We start from the raw sequence: 20,310 nt of genomic DNA on the forward strand, positions 1-20,310 counted from the left end.
ACCATTGGTTCTTCTTGCTGATCATCTTAAATCAGTGTCCTTTTCTTCTTAAGCCTTCTGTCACAAAGAACCGATTGTTCTTATCCATTCTAACCAAATCCCTCATGATTTTGAACACTTTTAAAACCACTTTTTAGTCTTCTCCAAGAGCAGCCGGAGCTTCTTCAGCCTCTCCACAGGATCTTTAATGGAATGTTTCTTTTCCAAACATTGGACTATGCAATGCAGGTAAACGTATTGAAAAACTTGACTCTCTAACTCTCTGCTTTCCAGTGTTATTACATGCCCCACCTCCCCCCATTGCCCAAAAATAAACAGACCGTGGTGTTCTGAAAACTTGTGTGAAAGGTGAAATTCCTTCTTCCTTGCAGCTTCCCCCCAGCTACTCTTCCAGACTCAGTCACAATCACTTGTATACCACCAGTTAAAACTTGGAGGGGGAAAACAAATCACGATCTATTGTAGTTATACACATCAGAAATGTTGCCTGTTTAACAAATCCAGTTGATAAGTACTTGAAAACTTGAGAGGGCTTCTCATTTGAAGAGTGGTTGAGGGTTTTGGTTCTGTACAGGATGGAGTTTAGAAGGATGGGTTGGAATTTCATTGAAACTTACAGCATACTGAGAGGCCTGGAAGGATTGCACGTGGAACGGAGAAGATGCTTCCACGAGTAGGAGAGATTAGGACATGCGGGCACAGTCGTGGAGTGAAGAGACCAACCATTAGAACTCAGGTCAGAAAGAATTTCTTCAGTCAAGGAGTGGCTAATCTGAGGAAAACATTGCAGAAAGCCATGGAGGCCAAGTCATTAGGTCTATTTAAGATAGAGAGAGAGAAGCGTTCTTGATTAATAAGAGGATCAAGGTTTCGAGAAGAAGGCTGGAAATTGGGCTTGAGAAAGATCTCAGCCAGAATCAAATGGCAAAACAGACTCAGTAGGCCGAATGAGCTATTCCTGCCCCCAAAACTTATGGCCTTATGGATTCCACATGAAATTTTTCAATGTTCGTTTTGTAAGGAAGCCATTTCTGGGTGCAAGTGCTTGTTTACAATGTCTTTAATTTTTGCCTTATATAGTCAGGAAGGCAAATGTAATGTTGGCATTTATTTTGAAAGGACTTGAATGTAACAGCAGGGCTGTACCTCTGAGGCTTTATGAGGCTCTGGTCAGGCCATACTTGGAGTACTGTGTACAGACTTGGGCCCCGTATCTCAGGAAGTATGCACTGTACCTGGAACGGGTTCAGAGGAGGTTCATGAGAAAGGTCCAGGGAATGGAAAGCTTAAAATATGAGGAACGTTTGAGGACTGTGAGACTACACTCATTGGAGATTAGATGGATGAGGGGTATCTAATTGAAACTTTCAGAATACTGAATGGCCTGGACAGAGTGGATGTTGGGAAGATGCTTTCATTGGTAGGACAGACTAGGACCCAAGGGCCCACATTTAGAATAAAGAGGAGATCTTTTCAAATGGAGATTTGGAGAAACTTTTTCAGCCAGAGAGTGTTGAATCTGTGAAATTCACTGCCACAGAAGGCTGTGGAGGCCAGGTCATTGAGTACATTTAAAACTGAGACAGATTATCGAGGGGATTAAGGGTTATGGGGAGAAAGCAGGAGAATGGTGTTGAGGAACTTATCACACATGACTGAATGGCAGAACTGACTCAATGGGCCGAATGGCCTAATTTCTGCTCCAATGTCTGATGGTCTTATGGTCTTAATGAATTGCAGGTCCAAAACCTTTGACAGCCCAAACTCTGATAAAGTTGAAGAACCAAGTTCACCGAAAGCGACTGCAGAAATTTCAAAGTAAGTTTCATCCTTCTGTGCTTCATTCGTAATACATACCATGAAAAGAAATTGCTGTGAATATAGTAGCTCTTGAAAGATTATGTCGCCATTCGAGACGATAAAAATCACATTAAAGAAACAGCTTTATTCCCTCCGAGGCCATTGCCAGTAATTAAATCAATGACACATTTCAGCCTTTGATCTATAGAAAACATTCAAAAATGTTCAGTGAAAATTTGATTGGCCCTCAACATCCAGACCTTGGTGGTCTAACTTGCAACAATGCTAAACTGCGAAACCTCCCACCTCCCGTCAAATGCACCAGCCTACGTAACTGGAGTGACCGACATATTTTCTCTGAAAATTTGGAAAGCAAACCATCCAGTGTAGTCATTCATCTGGACTTTAACCGAATGAGGACTTGAAATACTGAGCATTTTGGGCTTCAAAATTTATTTTCAGTGTTTATAAATCAGTTGTAGATGCAAATCCTTTTCTTAATTTGTGCTTCATGAGCACTTGCAGCTGCAGATATTTTGGCCGTATAGATTGTCGGGTGGGTGGGAATCAAAGTTTGCCAGGCATCTGTGTAACCATGAGGAAGCAAGGTTGATCGGAAATAATTTTGATGTGTTTTAATTCTGCTTCATTTGGAATGCAGCAGTGTGAAAAGAGAATGATGGGGAACCATTGATTTCTTCAAAATTTTTAGTGCAATGTGATGAGTGCCACTCCAGACTATAGCAGTCACAAATTACAATCCGACCCCACCACCCAAGACATTTTTCCATCCCCTCCCCTGTCTGCTTTCCGGAGAGACCACTCTCTCCGTGACTCCCTTGTTCGCTCCACACTGCCCTCCAACCCCACCACACCCGGCACCTTCCCCTGCAACCGCAGGAAATGCTACACTTGTCCCCACACCTCCTCCCTCACCCCCATCCCAGGCCCCAAGATGACATTCCACATTAAGCAGAGGTTCACCTGCACATCTGCCAATGTGGTATACTGCATCCACTGTACCCGGTGCGGCTTCCTCTACATTGGGGAAACCAAGCGGAGGCTTGGCGACCGCTTTGCAGAACACCTCCGCTCAGTTCGCAACAAACAACTGCACCTCCCAGTCGCAAACCATTTCCACTCCCCCTCCCATTCTCTTGATGACATGTCCATCATGGGCCTCCTGCACTGCCACAATGATGCCACCCGAAGGTTGCAGGAACAGCAACTCATATTCCGCCTGGGAACCCTGCAGCCATATGGTATCAATGTGGACTTCACCAGTTTCAAAATCTCCCCTTCCCCTACTGCATCCCTAAACCAGCCCAGTTCATCCCCTCCCCCCACTGCACCACACAACCAGCCCAGCTCTTCCCCCCCACCCACTGCATCCCAAAACCAGTCCAACCTGTCTCTGCCTCCCTAACCGGTTCTTCCTCTCACCCATCCCTTCCTCCCACCCCAAGCCGCACCCCCAGCTACCTACTAACCTCATCCCACCTCCTTGACCTGTCCGTCTTCCCTGGACTGACCTATCCCCTCCCTACCTCCCCACCTACACCCTCTCCACCTATCTTCTTTACTCTCCATCTTCGGTCCGCCTCCCCCTCTCTCCCTATTTATTCCAGTTCCCTCCCCCCATCCCCCTCTCTGATGAAGGGTCTAGGCCCGAAACGTCAGCTTTTGTGCTCCTGAGATGCTGCTTGGCCTGCTGTGTTCATCCAGCCTCACATTTTGTTGTCTTGGAATCTCCAGCATCTGCAGTTCCCATTATCTCTCTCACAATAAAGTGTCTGCTGGGCTGCCTCCCTGGAAAATTTATAACAGAGACAGTTGTCTAAAATAATAGCATCACCATTGAAGCATCCAAAACACTTAGATGGGAAATTGTTTTCAGATCAATATTGAGGTTATATTTCTGGACAATGTGGCTCTGGTAAAATTGCTAAAGAAATGAGTTAATCTCCTCTACCCCACCTCAGCACTTCTCTGTGTTCCTCCTTCCTGCTTCAGCTGCACCCTCCCCACAAACTTCCTCCAAGTTCATTGAAGTGTCCTCCAAATGTCCGTAACATTTGAAGAAATATGTCGTCAATTAAGAATGTGACCTGCTCCCCGTGTCCGAGCCTTGGTATATCTCCCATACAATATTGCCATTGAATAGTTTGCATTTTTAATTATCTAATTTGGCCATTTGCCATGTGTATTCATGGAGTCAGGCACTTTCCCAAGTCAGAGACCTGGAATTAATCCTGAGCTTATTCTGTCCAGATCTTTAACTAAACTCAGAACTGTTAAAGAAGCAGGATAGAAAAATGATTTTTTTTTCAGCAAAACAGCCACTGGTGACTAATCTGACCTTTAAGCTTCAGTGAATTTGAGCAATGACAAATTCCTACATCAGTGCTCCGAATCAAACTTTGAGTTACAAGCTGTGCTTGTGAGAGTTGAATTGTCAATAGTCTGTAAAGAGCTTGTGTTTCTTTTTCAGAGATGAGGAAGTTAAACTTAAATCCTCTCTTTTGGGATGTTTATTGTCTGTCCCAGTGCAGAGGTTCTTTATTTGACATCTTTACACCTCATCTACTGACTCATTCCCCCTCTCAGCCAAAAATCCCAATGTTGATAAGAGTGCCAGAAATTAACATTATGATAATATGCACAAGTAAAATGATTTATTTGGTGTTTTGTGACCATTTGCAGCTGTGAAAATGTTGACATGTCACACTGTGTGGTGGGTAGAAACCTAAGTTTGTCAGAAACTGAAGGAGTAATTGACAAGTAAATTTGATGTGACGTCAGATTAATCCTGTTGTATGGTATTTGGGATCTAATACTGTCAAAGGAAACTGTTGGGATTTGCTGTAAGATTATGTCAGGGTTGCCTCAGGAAGATACCCCAATTGGCAGTGCAGTGAGCACCAATCCAGACAATAGCAATCACATGAAGCAATTGCTTGACTGCTTCTGCAATGTTTGGCTTACTTTGAGAGATGGGATAATGTTGAATTAGCATAAAGCTTTCAAAGCTTTTCAATGGTAGATTGAATTTTCCTTGTCTTTCAGTATCAAGTTCTTGCACAGCGCAGGAACGGCTTTCAACAAGGGTGAAATACTGAAGAAATGGTTTTCTCTCCTTATTGCCCTGCTCTGTCTCTTCCAACCCCCACCCCAGCACTGCCTCAATATGAAGACCTGTGGGCATCCTGTGGAAGTCAAAAGAACCTGCTCTCAAGACTGTGATTTTTTTGTGTTAAATTGAGTTGGATTTAATTCTGGATGAGTTTGCCTATTCTAAATGACTTAATTTGTCCTCTTTGATCAATTGCAGTTCTGGAAATGTTGACAGTGCAAATGGTGAGGAAAATGGAAGTTGTGGTTCTTCAGGATCCAGCGAAATAATTGCTAAGTAAGTTTAACTGCATGCATGACAAAGTGAGTCATTATTCAGAATATGACAAAGCGGTAGGAAATAGCTGGGGAGCCAGCAGTTTGTGCAATGTTGTACAGCCATCAAATGGTAATAGCCCAGAGACAATGATTTGATAATGTTTGTACCAGCTCTCAAAGAGGGACTTGCCTACGTTCACTCCTAAGTCCTTTTACTGTGTAATACTGCGAAACCTCTCCTTTCGAAAATTGTAGCTCACTTTTGAAGACCTCAATTGAAGCTGCATCCACCACACTATTAGGCAGAGCTTTCCAGTTTCTAATGATGCTATTTTTAAAAAAAATCCTTGTCACCATTGGTTCTTTTTGCTGATCATCTTAAATCAGTGTCCTTTTCTTCTTAAGCCTTCTGTCACAAGGAACCGATTGTTCTTATCCATTCCAACCAAATCCCTTATAATTTTGAACACTTTTAAAATCACTTCTTAGTCTTCTCCAAGAGCAGCCCAAGCTCCTTCAGCCTCTCCACAGGGCTGTCTAGTTTGTCATCTCTGGTAATATTTTTTGTGAATGTTTTGTGCACCCTCTCAAATCCCTTCCTGAAGTGTGGTTGGTAAATACCAGAGTTGAGGGGAAATCAGGAGGTTTTTGTTTAATCATGATTAGTCAGAACATATTTGTTTTTCATACAATGCTCCAATTTTTAAAGTTCAGAATCCTGATGAGATCTTCAACCTGCACTACCACTTCTATAATTATTGTGCACACACATACACACACACTATCGATCAAATATCAGGCATGGATCATTTCAGGAAGCACCATATCATAAGATATTTATTTTGGCTACAGAAAAGAGGAAGGAACAATCCAGAATAATTTTGATTTGGAGGAGGTCCAACTTCAAAAGGAGCAAGAAGGCGTTTGCAGCAAGTAAGGTTGAACACAAGTTCAGGGAAAACTGCAATGAAACAGCAGTCTGTCTTACAGAAGGAGGTTGTTTAGTGACAGTGTCAGAATGTTTCCACAAGCAGGAAATAGTGGCAAATGGTACAAATGATGAGGATTATTGATGACCCCAATGTGTACCGAGTTAATTATAAGTAGTTCAGAAGGGAAGTGTTGAACTAAATGATGCTGGCAGCTAATGTTAACAGGGAATCCGAATGTCGTCCTCCATTGTGAGCAGTGAAAGGGTCGCAAAAGTGGGGCTAATGGTCATAAATCCACTGTTTAATCTTCACAGAGGTAAGGGCCTGGCTGAGATACTATTCAGAAGAAGTTGATGTCCAATTCACGATGAAAAGTAAATAGTTGAGACAAGGATGAGCTGAGGTTGGACAGCATTTTAGAAATGTGAAAATAAAACAACTGCAGATGCTGGAAAACTGAAACGAAAATGGAAATTGCTGGAAAAGCTAAGCAGGTCTGGCAGCATCTGTGGCGAGAAAGCAGAGTTAACATTTTTGAGTAATTTGAGCCACTGAGCTTTTACAGCAATTTCTGCTTTGATTAGAACGGCTGGTTGTCCCTGGTGTTGGTAACTCAGAAGGAAGTGAATTGTAGACAACTGAGGATACTGAGAAAGAAAAAAATAGCTTGAGGCTGCAGTGGCACTTTGCACAACAACCTAATGCTGTTTGAATACAGGGGTGGTATCAGAGGACTGGAGGATTACAACATGTACTATGTTTATGTTCAAAAGTGTGTGGATAAATCCAGCAACTAGATTCATCTTATTGGTGGGACAGCATCACAGGAACTGTAATCCCAGTCTCAAGCAAGAATACTTGGGGAGCATATGGGCTCACATTTTATGCTGACTCAGAAATCTTCACCATCTGGTGTGTAACCTGTTTTATAAAACCATCTGATGGAGGCTTGTAATTCTGAATCTTCAATTTTCATGGGTATTTTACTGGATTTAACTGAAGATGAAAGGGTTTGCTTGAGGTGTTTTAAATTGTTCTTCATGTTCATTTGCAGCTGTGAAAGCATTGAGTCTGAACACTGTCCGAATTCTGATGAAATTCAGAATTTAAGTTCACCAGAAAAGGGAGCGACAGTCAAGAAGTGAGTTTGATCCAAAATGTGACCATGTTATGCTTCATTTGCAATACAGTAGTGTATAAAGGGAATGGCTGGAGAGCTGGTGGCCATAGGTTGGATAATCAGAAATCTCTTCATGAAGGCAGAGATGTTTCCATGCTGTATGACTCTGTAACACATACCACAGAAACAAAAACACGGATATCATTCCAGATCATGGCACATTGATGAAGAAACAGCTTCTGAGTTCTTTGCCTATTCTCTCCCTAATTCTGAGGAACAAGCAATACAAAGCACAAGCAGCAGTTGCGTGTGAAGGTGTTGAGTTTATCTCAGACTGAAATTTCTGGACTAGTAGCAAATGTAAGCTATTGAAGAAGTGGCTTCACTCCTTGCACCTGCTCCTTTCCCCTGTTACCACCAGCCGCCACCACTGCTGGTGAGCTGCTTTGGCCCTCAAGGGCATTTCTGGTAAACTTCCTGAGGAAATTTAAAGAACGTATTCACTATTTTATGCAGTTTTACAATTAGAGTGTGACCTTGTTTCATAAAGTTAGCTGATCACAGTTTGGGATGCTGAATTTTGAGACTTCATTTTTTTATTTTACGTCTGGCAACCAACTGTAGACCTAAACACCATTTTAATTTGCTTTTTCTTTTGTGGTTTATGATCAATTGCAGAAGCATAGACTTCAACAGATCAAGCTTTCTAGAAGAATATAATTTCAGTCCTGCAGAAAAGGAAACACTAATGAAAATGTAAGTTTGATTTGACATGTAGTGAAATTGTATTTTCAATGTGAAATTTAAGAATGTGAGAAGAATTGCTGGAGAGCCAGAAAGACCTGTAAAATAATGTAGAGCCTTTGTCATGAAGATATGAGGCACCCAGAACAGGATGGCAAACGGCACTCCAACCCATAACAATCACATTCAAGAAGCTAAATAATAACTGAAAGAATCACGGACACTGCAACTCAGGGACAAAAACAAAGTTGTTGGAAAAGCTCAGCATTTCTGGCAACATCTGTGAAGGTAAGAACGGAGTTAATGTTTCAGGTCCGGGTGACCCTTCCAGTTCTGAGGGAGGGTCGCTGGACCCAAAATGTTAACTCTGTTTTTGCATTAAAGAAGCTGCTTGCCTTGCATGTCCAATGATTGCATTATTCCTAGAGATTGGCTTGTTAATATTTTTCAGTGTAAATCATCCAAAATTCTTTGTCTTTTGGAATTGTTTGTCCTACATTATCACGCTTTTGGGGTTGTTTATCTCAGATTGTCATTAGTCTAGTTTGTGATAATGATGCATTATTGCAGGAATGGTTTTCCTCTTCACACCACTTTATTAGAAGTTATCCTGCAAACTTCCTGTGAATAGTTGAAACCAAATGATACCGCTGTCTAGAGCAGTCAGATACTTGGCAAGTGGTTTGTTTGTGGTGTCCTGACTTTGGTAGCCCTCCCACTCCGTGCTGCTGTTGTACGTTTTGCATATAATCGATCTTGAATGAATACTTCCTGAATCTATGAAATCCAAATAATCTCGTGAAATCATTTTTCATGTTTGAAGTTTGTCAACGAAGTGCTTTCAAAGATATTTGACTGTAGAAAGCATCGCACAAATGCATCTCTAGCTGGAATTCTAGTTATTTTTGAGCTATACCAGATTGCTGAGGTTGTTTTACTGCTCTGAATAAGATTAGATTACCTACAGTGTGTAAACAGGCCCTTCGGCCCAACAGGTCCACACTGCCCCTTGAAGCATCCCACTCAGACCCATTCCCCGAACACGAAGGGCAATTTAGCACACGGCTGATCCACCCAGCCTGCATATCTTTGGACTGTGGGAGGAAACTGGATCACTTGGAGGAAACTCACTCAGACATGGGGAGAATGTGCAAACTCCTCACAGACAGTCACCCAAAGCTGGAATCAAACCCGGGACCCTGGAGCTGTGAGGTGGCAGTGCTAACCACTGAGCCACCATGCTGCCCTGCATGACACTTTGGCAGCATGGGATTAAAGATAGGATTATTCTGGTTTGTCTGGCCGTTCGATTAAATTCTGTGCTTTTTGATTAAGACAAAAGAACACTTATCCAATAGATTTGAGTGCTGGACTGGACTTGGGGACTTTAAAGTTTGAAATTCTTATCTTTATATATACAGTGATTTATTTTCTTTTGTACATGGTTTGCTTATTCATTTATTTTGTTTTCTTGAGTTGATATTGTTTGTCATTTTTATAATCAAGAAAGCCAATGCCTGAAGGGCCCAGCACAGATAAATTACTTGTGAGCAAATACAAAGGCAAATTTTTGCAGTATTGCTTTGAGAAAAATGGTCAATTTGAGGGAGTGAGGATTTTCAGGGAATATTTTTACTTCAGATGCAATAGCAAGCGTTCACAACTGGGCTGCACTGAAGTTTGAAAGAAAGCTCAAACAATTTATGAAAAATGCAGCAAAGGAAAAATCCCTCTTGTTAATCAAACAAATAGGACACAGTTGGCCAGGCAGCATCAGAGGAGCAGGAAAACTGATGTTTCGGGTCTGGGCCCTCCACCAGAAATTTTCTGAAGAATGGTCCAGACCTGAAATGCCAGCTTTCCTGAGGCCCTAGCCTGCTAGCCTGCTGTGTTCATCCAGTTCCACACCTTGTTATCTCAGACTCCAGCATCAGCAGTACCTACTAACTCAGAACACAGTTGGGATGCCTTGTGCATTGCTATTCACTCTAACCCACCCAGTTGGCTTTTTGGGTAAATGAAACAAAGTTTTAGAAATCTAAGCCACAGGGCATGGTGGTTATCTGGACATTTTTCTCCAACACCTAGCTATTCATGTCTGGATGAACACAGCTAATTGTGGATACCAAATTGGTCCTGATTAATTTCACAATATTCCTGTACTAATGTCTCAAGAGACATATAGGGATGAAGTGTATGAAGGAACCTAAATTATCCTGATCCCCGATTGAGGACAGTGTAATCCTCATGAAAGTAATGTGCTGGTTTGGCATGTTATTTGGTATGTTAATCTCCTTTTGAATTCAAGTTTTTTGGGTTGAGAAATGTAGAAAAATATCATTTTTGTTTTCTACAGAATAGTAGCTTACAACCTGTCAGTTTGACATTGCAGAAAACACAGATATTTGGGGGTTGAGTAAAAGCATGGTCAAAACATGGTTTTAAAGGAACATCTTGAGTGAGGGCAGAAGTGGCAGGAACATATCCAGTGAAGTTGTCATCGATGAAACAATTAATCTCAGATGCGCAAGTGGCCAGAATTGAAAAGAAAGACAAAAGTGCACCTGTACATAATTATTTCAATTCTGGAAGACTCTAATACTTTAAGAATACACTTCTCTCCAGTGCCATTGCAATCTAAGTTTATGTTGTGCTCGCTTTCGGAAATGATCCTTTTAGATGGTGGAAGGATGATAATGAGTAATTAAATGAAATGATGTTGTACACTGCAGCTGATTAGAGGTTTCAGATTACTCGGTAGGGATGTAGTAACTTGTTAATGAATCTATTGGAAACAGAGACTTTAATTCTAGTGGGACGACAGAAAAGTGTTTTGGGTCAAATTTTGGACTCTGCACAGTACTAATTAAGTTCTACCATATTGTCAGCAGGGTAGAGGCTCTTTAGCTCAGCAACCTATTTCCCAGCCACGAAGGCTTTCAGTAGGATATGGAATTTTTTGGTTTTGTGATCTTTTGAATTGATTTTTCTTTCTATATATTTTTGGAGGGTTACTGTTCGAGTGTTTGTAATGTGATCGAAGCATTTCTGAAAGATTCAGGACCAAATGAGCCCAGGCAACTTCCTTAAGTCACATTTCCAGTGTGTTTCAGTTAGTCACTGTTTCCGAGAGGTAACATAACAAATAACATTTCCACAGCCTTGTCCCTCCATCTCTGCAATTTCCTTGTGTCCACTTCAGGCGTTTCTCTTTTTTCCTGTCCAGTTTCACTTTTTTGCCTATCCCAGATTATGTTTGTCCTGTTGTTACCAGCCATGGCTTCAGCTGTTTAGACTCTAAAATCTGAAATGCACAGTATGCTTTTTTCCATTTTTTAAAAAGCTGATTAAAAACTTCACCTTTTATCAAGCTTTTCATAATTCTTCTGACCTCACTGAAAAACAATCTCTTGACATTTCCAAAAATGAGTCACTTCATTTCATAATTTGCCATGTTCACTAGTTAATATCATTCAGCATCTTAGCAGTGTGGGCCAGCTGTGTTTTTGAATCATTGCAAAAGAGTACGACCTATGCCAACTGACCTGAAAGCAGATGAAGTCAAAATAGTCCCTCCAGTGTAAACTATTTCTAAGTCGTATATCTTTCTCAAACAACAAGAGGCTATTGCTGCATATGGCACTATGGCTGCCTAGCACTTCCTACACCAACCACTGTTTAACAGGAATGGAGCTGTTAAAGTCTGAGTGAAGCCCCAATGTCTGTGTGTAATGTTTCACATCATATAATTTCTGTGCTGTAATGATCTATTATGAACGGACTCAAATAAGTGATCATCTGTTTCAGTGTAGGGCTGCAGATAAGGAAATTCCAAATTAAAAACTAGAACAGCACTTTCAGTGTAAAATATTCCATGTAAATTGGGGATGCCAATCAAACAAATGTTTACTTTTTGGAGTCTTTGGAACATCAAAGGTTTCTTCTGCCTATTGCATCATAGACCATAGCTGCAACTCAGTCCATGCTGGCCCACGTTGTCTCTCGGTTGACCAATGTCTGAACTTTAGATTTTTTTTCGAAAAAAACTTTCAATTCTTGTGTTCACATCCTTTCACGTTCTTATTTTGCTTTTGTCTGGAATTATTTTAAGTCCCAAACTTTGCCTGGTACATTTCTGTTCTGCCACGTCCAGTGTGCTGTGTACTTCTTATTTTTTTCATCAGCCCACCACCGTTAGTGCTTCTTCCTGCAGATGTATAGTTTCTTCCTCTAGACATCACCATCTCTCGCCTTTAAGAAACTCATGAAGAGTCACTATGACCAAATGTTTGGACACCTGTTTGAATATCTCCTCCTTTGTCAGTTTTTGAATGGTTAATCTGCTGTGAAGTGCCCTGGGGAGTTTTTCTGTGCAAAGGGTTCGATTTCAGTGGTGTGATGACTTCTCTGTGCCGCTGACGTCTTGTTGCAAAAAAGTAACCATTGATTTACCTGTGAAATAATGCTACGTGGCCTCTCAGTATTAGCCAGGCAGGCAGTTAAAATAAGTGAATTGAAAGCTGACTATGTTGGAGTATTTCATTATTCATCCTCAGCTGGACCCAATTTATCCATGTTACCGAGGTATCCAACTGCTGGCAATGCAACTCCCAGAACAAAGCCAAACAAATCATCATTATCCTTGTGTTTTTCTTTGTTCATCTGATTTGTCCCATTTGACTTTTATAAAGAAGATTTTTTGTCAAAGCTCACTTTCTCTTTACTAGCAAACTCTAAACACCAAGAGGTCCTGCTGGTGTAATAAGTAACCTCAGACCCATGTGAAATCACTTTATACGTGAGCCTTAAGCTTACTTGTGCAATCTACCTGGAAGAAAACTTGGAAACATGGCCAACTTGCAGTTTCCATCCATGGCCAGCGTAATTCGAACTTGGACAGTCATTTCTTCATCATTGGGTCAAAGTGCCACACAGCCCCCCTCTGATGGCACAGCAGGATCACCATTGCCATGTGCACTGCAGCAGCTCAAGATGGCAGCTCATCTCCTGTGTGAGCACGATGACCCCATATTCCAACTTTAATCTATTGCATTTACATTTGTAGAATTAGAAGCTTTTTTCCCACACGTTTTGCTTCCCTGATAAACAGATATAAACTCTGACTTTATTTCCAGTGCTATACCTGAAATTCTTGAAATCTGGCTGGAGGAGTCTGCCGAAGACTTTCGTCAAGTTCCAACTTACTCTTGTCTCCGGAAGGTACTTTGCTACTTGAACCAGACAGTGCCGGGGTCAGATGCTGAACATCGGGCCCAGAAACTCCTGAGTCGGTTTTTGGTGGAGGAAACAGCGGAGAAAGAGATGTTCAGTAAGATTTATAATTATGTTGCAAAAATGTGGTTTTAATTCAGGGTGCCTCCCTACAAGTTTGTGTGCGGCTTGCCCCTCTGTCTCAGGATTTAGTTCATTTTGGTTTCCTTTGACAAGCTTCAAAATTACTTCCAAATTTTTGGGTAAACGAAGTTAATTAAAATTATTGCTGAATGATTACCCCTGTACTACGTGATGTACAAGACCAAATTCTGCATAGATTTGATACTCTAATATGGTCCGCTAAGACCCAGCAGCATGTAATACGACTTTCTGGACAATTTCCTTTTGAACTGTTGCCGTCAATGACATTTTATTTTATAATCTGATGTAATAAGTTTGCAAGTTATTGTGAAACAATAGATTGTGATTCGGAAGATTTCCTAAAGCTAGAAATTGGGATGGGAATCTGTCATTAAATACAATTTCTTTTGCAATTGAGATGCTCCCAACAAGAGGATTTCAGTGCAATATCATATTAATTTCACCAAATCTAGATTTAGAAGTATGAATATTAGATAACTATTGTAAACCAATGCATGACTTCTATTCACAAGTTTGTGAGATATTTTAGAGCAATGTGAACTTTGGGCACAAAATAAATGTCTATCTTCACTTGCACAGAAGGCTACCGTAGAAGAGTTAGATTCTATATTGGAGAAGAACACGACCAAACCATCGAACAAGTTGACGAAAAGCTCCTGTCCTACCCATCACGCTTCATTGCAGAGCAGCTGACTTTTATGGATGCTGTGAGTAAACAGGAATCTGGGGCCCAGTCATTCTGAATAAGATATTTCAGTCAGCAGTAGGCATCTGAATCTCTCTGTGTTGTTTAATGCTATTACTGCTCCACCAGTCGTTATAACTGAATTCCCTTCAAAATGCAGTCTTCCAAGATGTTAAAATGTGTTGTTTGACGTGTAACTTCAGTATCTCGCTTGAAATACCTGCCAACTAATACTTCAGCACTTGTCATTTGTTTTGAATGAACGTCATGTGAAATAAGTGACCTGAGAGAGCACTGAAAATCCTTTGTAACTTAGTGTTGAACCTTTACAAAATGAATAGTATTTCAGGGTAAAAGTTTAATTGTTTCATCATAACAGTCACTGTTTCTTCAAGAGTCCAGTGATTTTGTTTGAAGTATCCAGGATGGCAATTTTGTTGTTTTCCCAGAATCTTCTGGAGTGGAATCAGCCACAGGGTATTCCAGTCTCGTCTGCAAGGTGGCTTGATGTCTACCTCTAAAAAATGAGACTCGTAGTTGCTGAATCAAAATTTGAGTTATGTCAAAGTCTGGTCATAGGCTTAGGCTTGAAGTGGAAGTTCAGTGGTCTGTATGTCAGCATTGGGTGTGACTCTAGAATGTAAGTAGTCCTCTAGGTCTCAAAAATCCCAAGCATATGTTAGTGTTCAGAACAGGGGTGCAGCGATCTCATCTGGAAGTGACCACTTTGTCAAAAGTTGGTTTTGGTTATGGGATAAGAGATAATGGGAACTGCAGATGCTGAAGAACCCGAGATAACAAAGTGCAGAGCTGGGTGAGCACAGTTGCTCCTAAGATGCTGCTTGGCCTGCTGTGTTCCTCCAACTCCACACTTTGTTATCTCAGTTTGTTGAGGGGCAGCTGCTTTTCTGCACAGAGTTCCAAAGGTAACTGTCTGTTTTCACTGCAGTTTCTGTTGCATATGTGTATGTATATACCGACTGGCATTTAGAGTCTAATCATGTGACATAATGATGACAGCAGCCATTTTTGGTGGGCAGCAACCTCGTTGGGTGTCTGTCGAGGAATGTAGCTGCTTTTCTTTTGTTGAATCATAGAGATCTGCAGTGAGGGCTGAGAGTCTTTTTTCAAATCAGTGGTTTGACCTGATGAATCTCAAAGCGGTTTTTTTTGATCCTCATTGCCAGTTCTTTTTTTTTTTCCTTTACCGCACAGGTCCAGGGGGCTGAAGCATTAAACAGCAGGAGTTTTAGTATGTAGTTTGCTGTCGAGGCAGCAGGGTTACCCTAAGCTATTCCTTGCCAGAAATGATCGATGACATCATTGTGACGTGATCAGACTGTTAAAAGTGAGAGCCCACCATGCTTGCATAAACATGCAACAGTTTCCCACTCGATGGTTTCTGAGCACTCCTTTCTACTGCAGCCTGTCACAGCCAACTCTGGCTTTGAAAGTGACGAGACTGACAAATTTCTCCATTCTGAATGAGTTTACGGGGATCTGAAGGAACTATTTGCCGGTTGTGTTAACTTTCACTGTTGGGGCATAATTGTTGATGGGAGTTGCTCATCTTGAAGAGGGAGACAGAAGGACATTATGCAATCTGAATGGCCAGTTGACAAGCTTGGACGTTTGGCAATATTCGTGTTCAGCATGAAACCAACAGTGGGGAAGTGTTGACATTGAGATCTGTTGAACCAACAGAGGGCCGGGCTGCCATTGTGTTCTGTCAACCTGCCTTGGTGCGAGAAGTAGACATGATGCAGGGCCGCTATACTGATGCCCAGCCTGTCTAGCCTGTGGGCCACCAGGGCTGAGCATCTGTAGCAGTGACTATTGCCAGCAGAGCCATGCATGATGGTGTGCGTGGAGCCCAGTCGGAGTTGGGTGGAGATAACCAGTGATTTTAAATCTAACCTACAAATAGGAAGCAGATGACTGAAAATTCGAGGGTTTTGATCTGTCTGAATAGCCAATGTGCGCTTGTGCATCAATGTGAGTATTATGTAGCCAGTCGTTGACAATATAGCACGCAGTTTTAATGTACAATTGCAAACTAGCAGGACGAATGTACCCATGGACGGACAAATCTTGTTTGTCGTTCATTGCTAAAAACATGGCACGACTGATACCTTTACCCTTTGTTTCCTTTTTATTTTTGATCAGGATCTTTTTCGGAAACTTGTGCCCAGCCAATGTTTAGGGTCCATCTGGTCTCAACGAGGGAAGGAAGAAAAACAGCATCTGGTATCAACCGTCCAGGCCACCATTACACAGTTCAATAATGTTACAAAATGTGTCACCAGCACCATATTAAGACCTCAACAGCTGAAACCACGGCAGAGGGCTAAAATCATTGAGAAATGGATTGATGTTGCCCAGGTACACTATTCTTTATTGGTTTTTAGCCTTTGTGACATGTTAAAGTCCACAGTGCATGAAACAACCATGGTGGAAGAGAGCAAGCCATTAACACTATGTGTTGATATGTCCAAGGTTTGAAAGCCTCTTGAACTGGCAAGCAGAATACTTTTCTGAATAAGAGTTGAATGCTTCATGGAAAATCCTAGCATTCATAATTTCTGTAGTGCTGGCTGCTAATAGTTCTTGCCTCAGTTTACAGTTGCATTGAAGTATTAATGTATTTTTTTCTCATCAAAAATATTTATGTGGATAAAAAAGGCAAACTGATTTCAGATTTTTACTGGCCCTTCAAAAATGAAGTTAGTTATTGGGCATTACATAGTGTTATTTGCCTCCCTTCCAAGCTGTAATCAGTCTACGAAACAGTGTACATTTTATTCCCAATGTTCTGCATTCTGTATGCCTACATGACGGCACTTCAGTAACTTGCCTGGTTGTCTGTTTCTTATGTGTTTGCCAAAGGAATTTGTCTCAGCATGTTAGTCAGCAATCGGTAAAAGAGTGAGGAAGGGCTGTCAGATCTGATACCAGGTTTGTACTTGTCGCCAACATGTGGCATTCCCACTCGTACATTTGGAAAGGATCAGGATAGGAACCGAGTAATTAACTAATTAAGTAAAGGAAGTAATTGATTCTTACTGATTTTGTAATCCTAAATTGCACTGGATTTTGCAACAAAACTGTACTTTCAATGTATTTTCCCGTATACACGTGACAACAAAATATTCATTCATTAGTAAGGTTTGGAATGAAAGTTCACAATAATTCTGTTGCCAGCTAATTTAGAGAAGTCTGGTTTGGGTCTTGGCAACACTGCCTGCATCAGTTTTGACTCGTTAAGAGTCTTGAGGCATTAATGGGACCTTGATGGGGATTTGAAAGTCTGTCTCCAGTTTTACAATATGGAGCAGTTCAACCGAATGTAGGCTGACACCCAGTCGTAGACATGGATGAAAGAGTTCCTGACATATCCACTGGCACTATCAAAGGCTATTCTGAAGAGGAATCACTTGATCACTTGGCTGACTTTTCTAGTTCTGATTTTGAGTTTTTACAATAGTTGACAAGGAGTGGCTTCCATGTTGAAGTGCCCTCCATTACTTCCATTTTACTGCAGCAGCTTTATTTCCCTGAAGCCGGAAGACTCTGGGCTTGAGAACCTACCTGCTGGCCTTAATCAGATAAGGCACTTATGATTATGCCAATTGACGCACCTCCAAAGAAATCCCAAATGGTGTGATCACCCTGCCCCTCCCTGGCCTTCCTCCCCAAGCAGAAGTGGCTTTGAGACCTGATAACAAACACTCGCAGGCTTCCTCCTCGTCTCCACCACAACCCAAAGTACACATTTGGGAGGTTTGATTTGATCCAGTTTTCTCCCTGCCTCCAACAGGTTGGGGGGGTGGTGGAAACAGATGAAGGACATTCAGCTGCTAATCTATGTAAGATTAGTTAACTCAGTATCAATAACGTAGTGACTCATAAAAGTAGACCCAATTTCCTGATTTGTTTGTTTTCCCTCGAATGAGTATCTCACGTGACTGGTCCTGCCCTCCTATTCTGTCAGATAATACAACCTAAAATTCATTTATGAGCTAAATGTGATGGATATACCAAAGATGATTACCCCGCCTCCACCCCCCTACCTTCGCCACTTCTACCACTCAGATGTCCATGTCTCAATCCTACTCTTTTTGAGCTCTCCTTTGGTGTCAGTAATCATATCTAACCAGTCACAGGCTGGCAGCAAGGGAACTGAAGAGGTTGTCTCAGAGGGATACAAAACAAATATCAAGGTTTGAGTTGCCAAGAATCATGGAATTCTTTCCCTCAAAAAGTTTGTTTGTTAATGCTGTTATTTTCTCAGCTAACATTTTTCTGATAGAACCTTTTTAAAAAGTCTGAGGTGTTGGGTAATGGGGAGTCACTGCTTTTTCCACAGAACTCACGGCTTTTTTTCTCTGACAGGAATGTAGGACTTTGCAGAATTTCTCGTCAGTGCATGCAATTACCACTGCATTGCAATCGAATAGTGTGTTCAATTTGAAGAAGACTTGGGCAGCCGTGTCAAAGTAAGTCATTGTTCAGAAAGAGCCATGTAATTTTTATTTGATAAGTATGAGGTAGGAAATTGCAGGTTTGACCTCCAGGTTTACTTGCACAAGTGATCTTCACACACTCGGTGCATTAACAGGATTACCAGAGGCACTACAGTGCAATCCTAACAATTGGCTAATTGGCAGAATCTTTCATTCTTTCACGAAGGAGCGAAGAGTTAATTTGTTTAAGTGGAAAAAGAAAACTGTTTGGCAACTTGAAATATTTAACTATCGTGTTCCAAAACTGATCTGCTGTTGGATGGAACGTGACACAGTTTCCTGTGGATATGCTGTGATGGGGTGATATAAGCCAGAGGTTTGTGTGGGATGCTAAAATACAAAGACAACAATTATTTTAATCTCCCAAGAAAGCACTCTATAACACTTTGAAGTGCACACCTGTAGTTTATGTTCGTGTGCCTCAGACCATTTGATCATGGTTGTTTTTTGTAGGCAGCTTGGGAATGAAATCTCTCTTGCTACAATGAGATTCACCAAAACGACTGCACTCAAGAGCTTTTGCGGCACAATGGCAGTATCCCCATCCCTGGGTTTCAACAATCAGGGTTCAAGTTCTACCTGCCCCAGAGATTGCCAAAACATTTCTGAACAATTTGGCTAAAATAACTATACTTACTGTAAAAATGCTTCACTGCCATTCACTGTCTGTATTACTTGCTTATTTGTCAGATTCCGTATCAGCTGTTTGTTATCTTGACTCTATTCTGTCAAGAGTAATTTGTCTCATTCTCTTGACTAGGAGCAGTAAGATAACATTTGAAGACCTTTCAAACAATGAAGAAGATAACTTTATGGCAAGTAGAGAGCTGCTAATGGAGGTAAGGTGTTGCACTTGGCCCAGTGTGACTATATTCAGGGCATGATCAACAGTTTATAGTAAAATATCTGCAATGAACTCAGTTGGTGACTGAATGCGTACAGATTCTGTCAATCAATACTGCAACAGGAATATATGTATTGCAGTCCAGGTGGTCTGGCTTGGCTCAAGTCTTCCAAGATTGTTTTGCCATGATTCTTGTAATTGCTGATGATATTGCAGTTAACATTTTAATCAACATCAAATGTGGTTATACTGCAGTGATGCAGCCTTCATAGATTATCTTTCTCAGTGTTCATTATCTTGGAAATTTGAACTGAAGCAATGTCTAAAGTGCGATATGTGCCAATTTCTTTTTCTTTTGCTTTGTACACTTCAAGGGCCTTGTAATTAATAAAAACATTAAGAGATTTAACTGGTTCTCATAAGTGTTTTTACTCAATTACCATGTTTTCCTTTTATTGTTCTCCGCAGTAAGGACTATTTGCTGCGTCGGAATGGAGAGATATTCATATCTCTTTGTTTGTTCAGTATTTCAGACATCAACTATCTAGTTTCAACTAGCTTGGACGAAAACTGACAAGTTTCTAGCCATTCCTCCTCACTCCTTTTATCATGCTCTTTGTCCACTCATTTTGCTCCTGAATTTGATAAAAGAACAAAATAATTGGTCAGATATAAATATTTTGGTGCCACTTTACCAAACTAGTTGTCCAGCTCAGAAAATAGTCAAAGTTTTCTTATTCTCTAAATCATTCTTAGATGGAATTGAAGCATTTTTAAGCTGGTATTTGAAGAGGGAGAAATGCAGTAATCATGCTAGCATGTTGTCAGTTTGACAGACACTCCATGTTTCAAACTGCTCAATGTTCCAGTTGCAGTGAACGATCTTTTTACATTGC

The 20,310-nt window shown here is 41.1% G+C and overlaps 1 protein-coding gene across 1 annotated transcript in view; it reads left to right on the top strand.

The window, feature by feature from the left end:
- LOC132209135 (ral guanine nucleotide dissociation stimulator-like 1) overlaps positions 1-20,310 on the top strand; it is a 56,665-nt gene that overhangs the window by 17,027 nt on the left and 19,328 nt on the right. Inside the window, exons 9-18 of the mRNA XM_059644302.1 lie at positions 1,741-1,818; positions 5,132-5,209; positions 6,043-6,123; positions 7,177-7,263; positions 7,921-7,998; positions 13,122-13,315; positions 13,942-14,069; positions 16,214-16,429; positions 18,440-18,543; positions 19,331-19,409. Coding sequence (XP_059500285.1) covers positions 1,741-1,818; positions 5,132-5,209; positions 6,043-6,123; positions 7,177-7,263; positions 7,921-7,998; positions 13,122-13,315; positions 13,942-14,069; positions 16,214-16,429; positions 18,440-18,543; positions 19,331-19,409 — 1,123 coding nt within the window. The remainder of the gene's footprint in view (positions 1-1,740; positions 1,819-5,131; positions 5,210-6,042; positions 6,124-7,176; positions 7,264-7,920; positions 7,999-13,121; positions 13,316-13,941; positions 14,070-16,213; positions 16,430-18,439; positions 18,544-19,330; positions 19,410-20,310) is intronic.

This window comes from Stegostoma tigrinum, unplaced genomic scaffold (genome assembly GCF_030684315.1).
Source record: "Stegostoma tigrinum isolate sSteTig4 unplaced genomic scaffold, sSteTig4.hap1 scaffold_67, whole genome shotgun sequence".
NCBI classification, from domain to species: domain Eukaryota; kingdom Metazoa; phylum Chordata; class Chondrichthyes; order Orectolobiformes; family Stegostomatidae; genus Stegostoma; species Stegostoma tigrinum.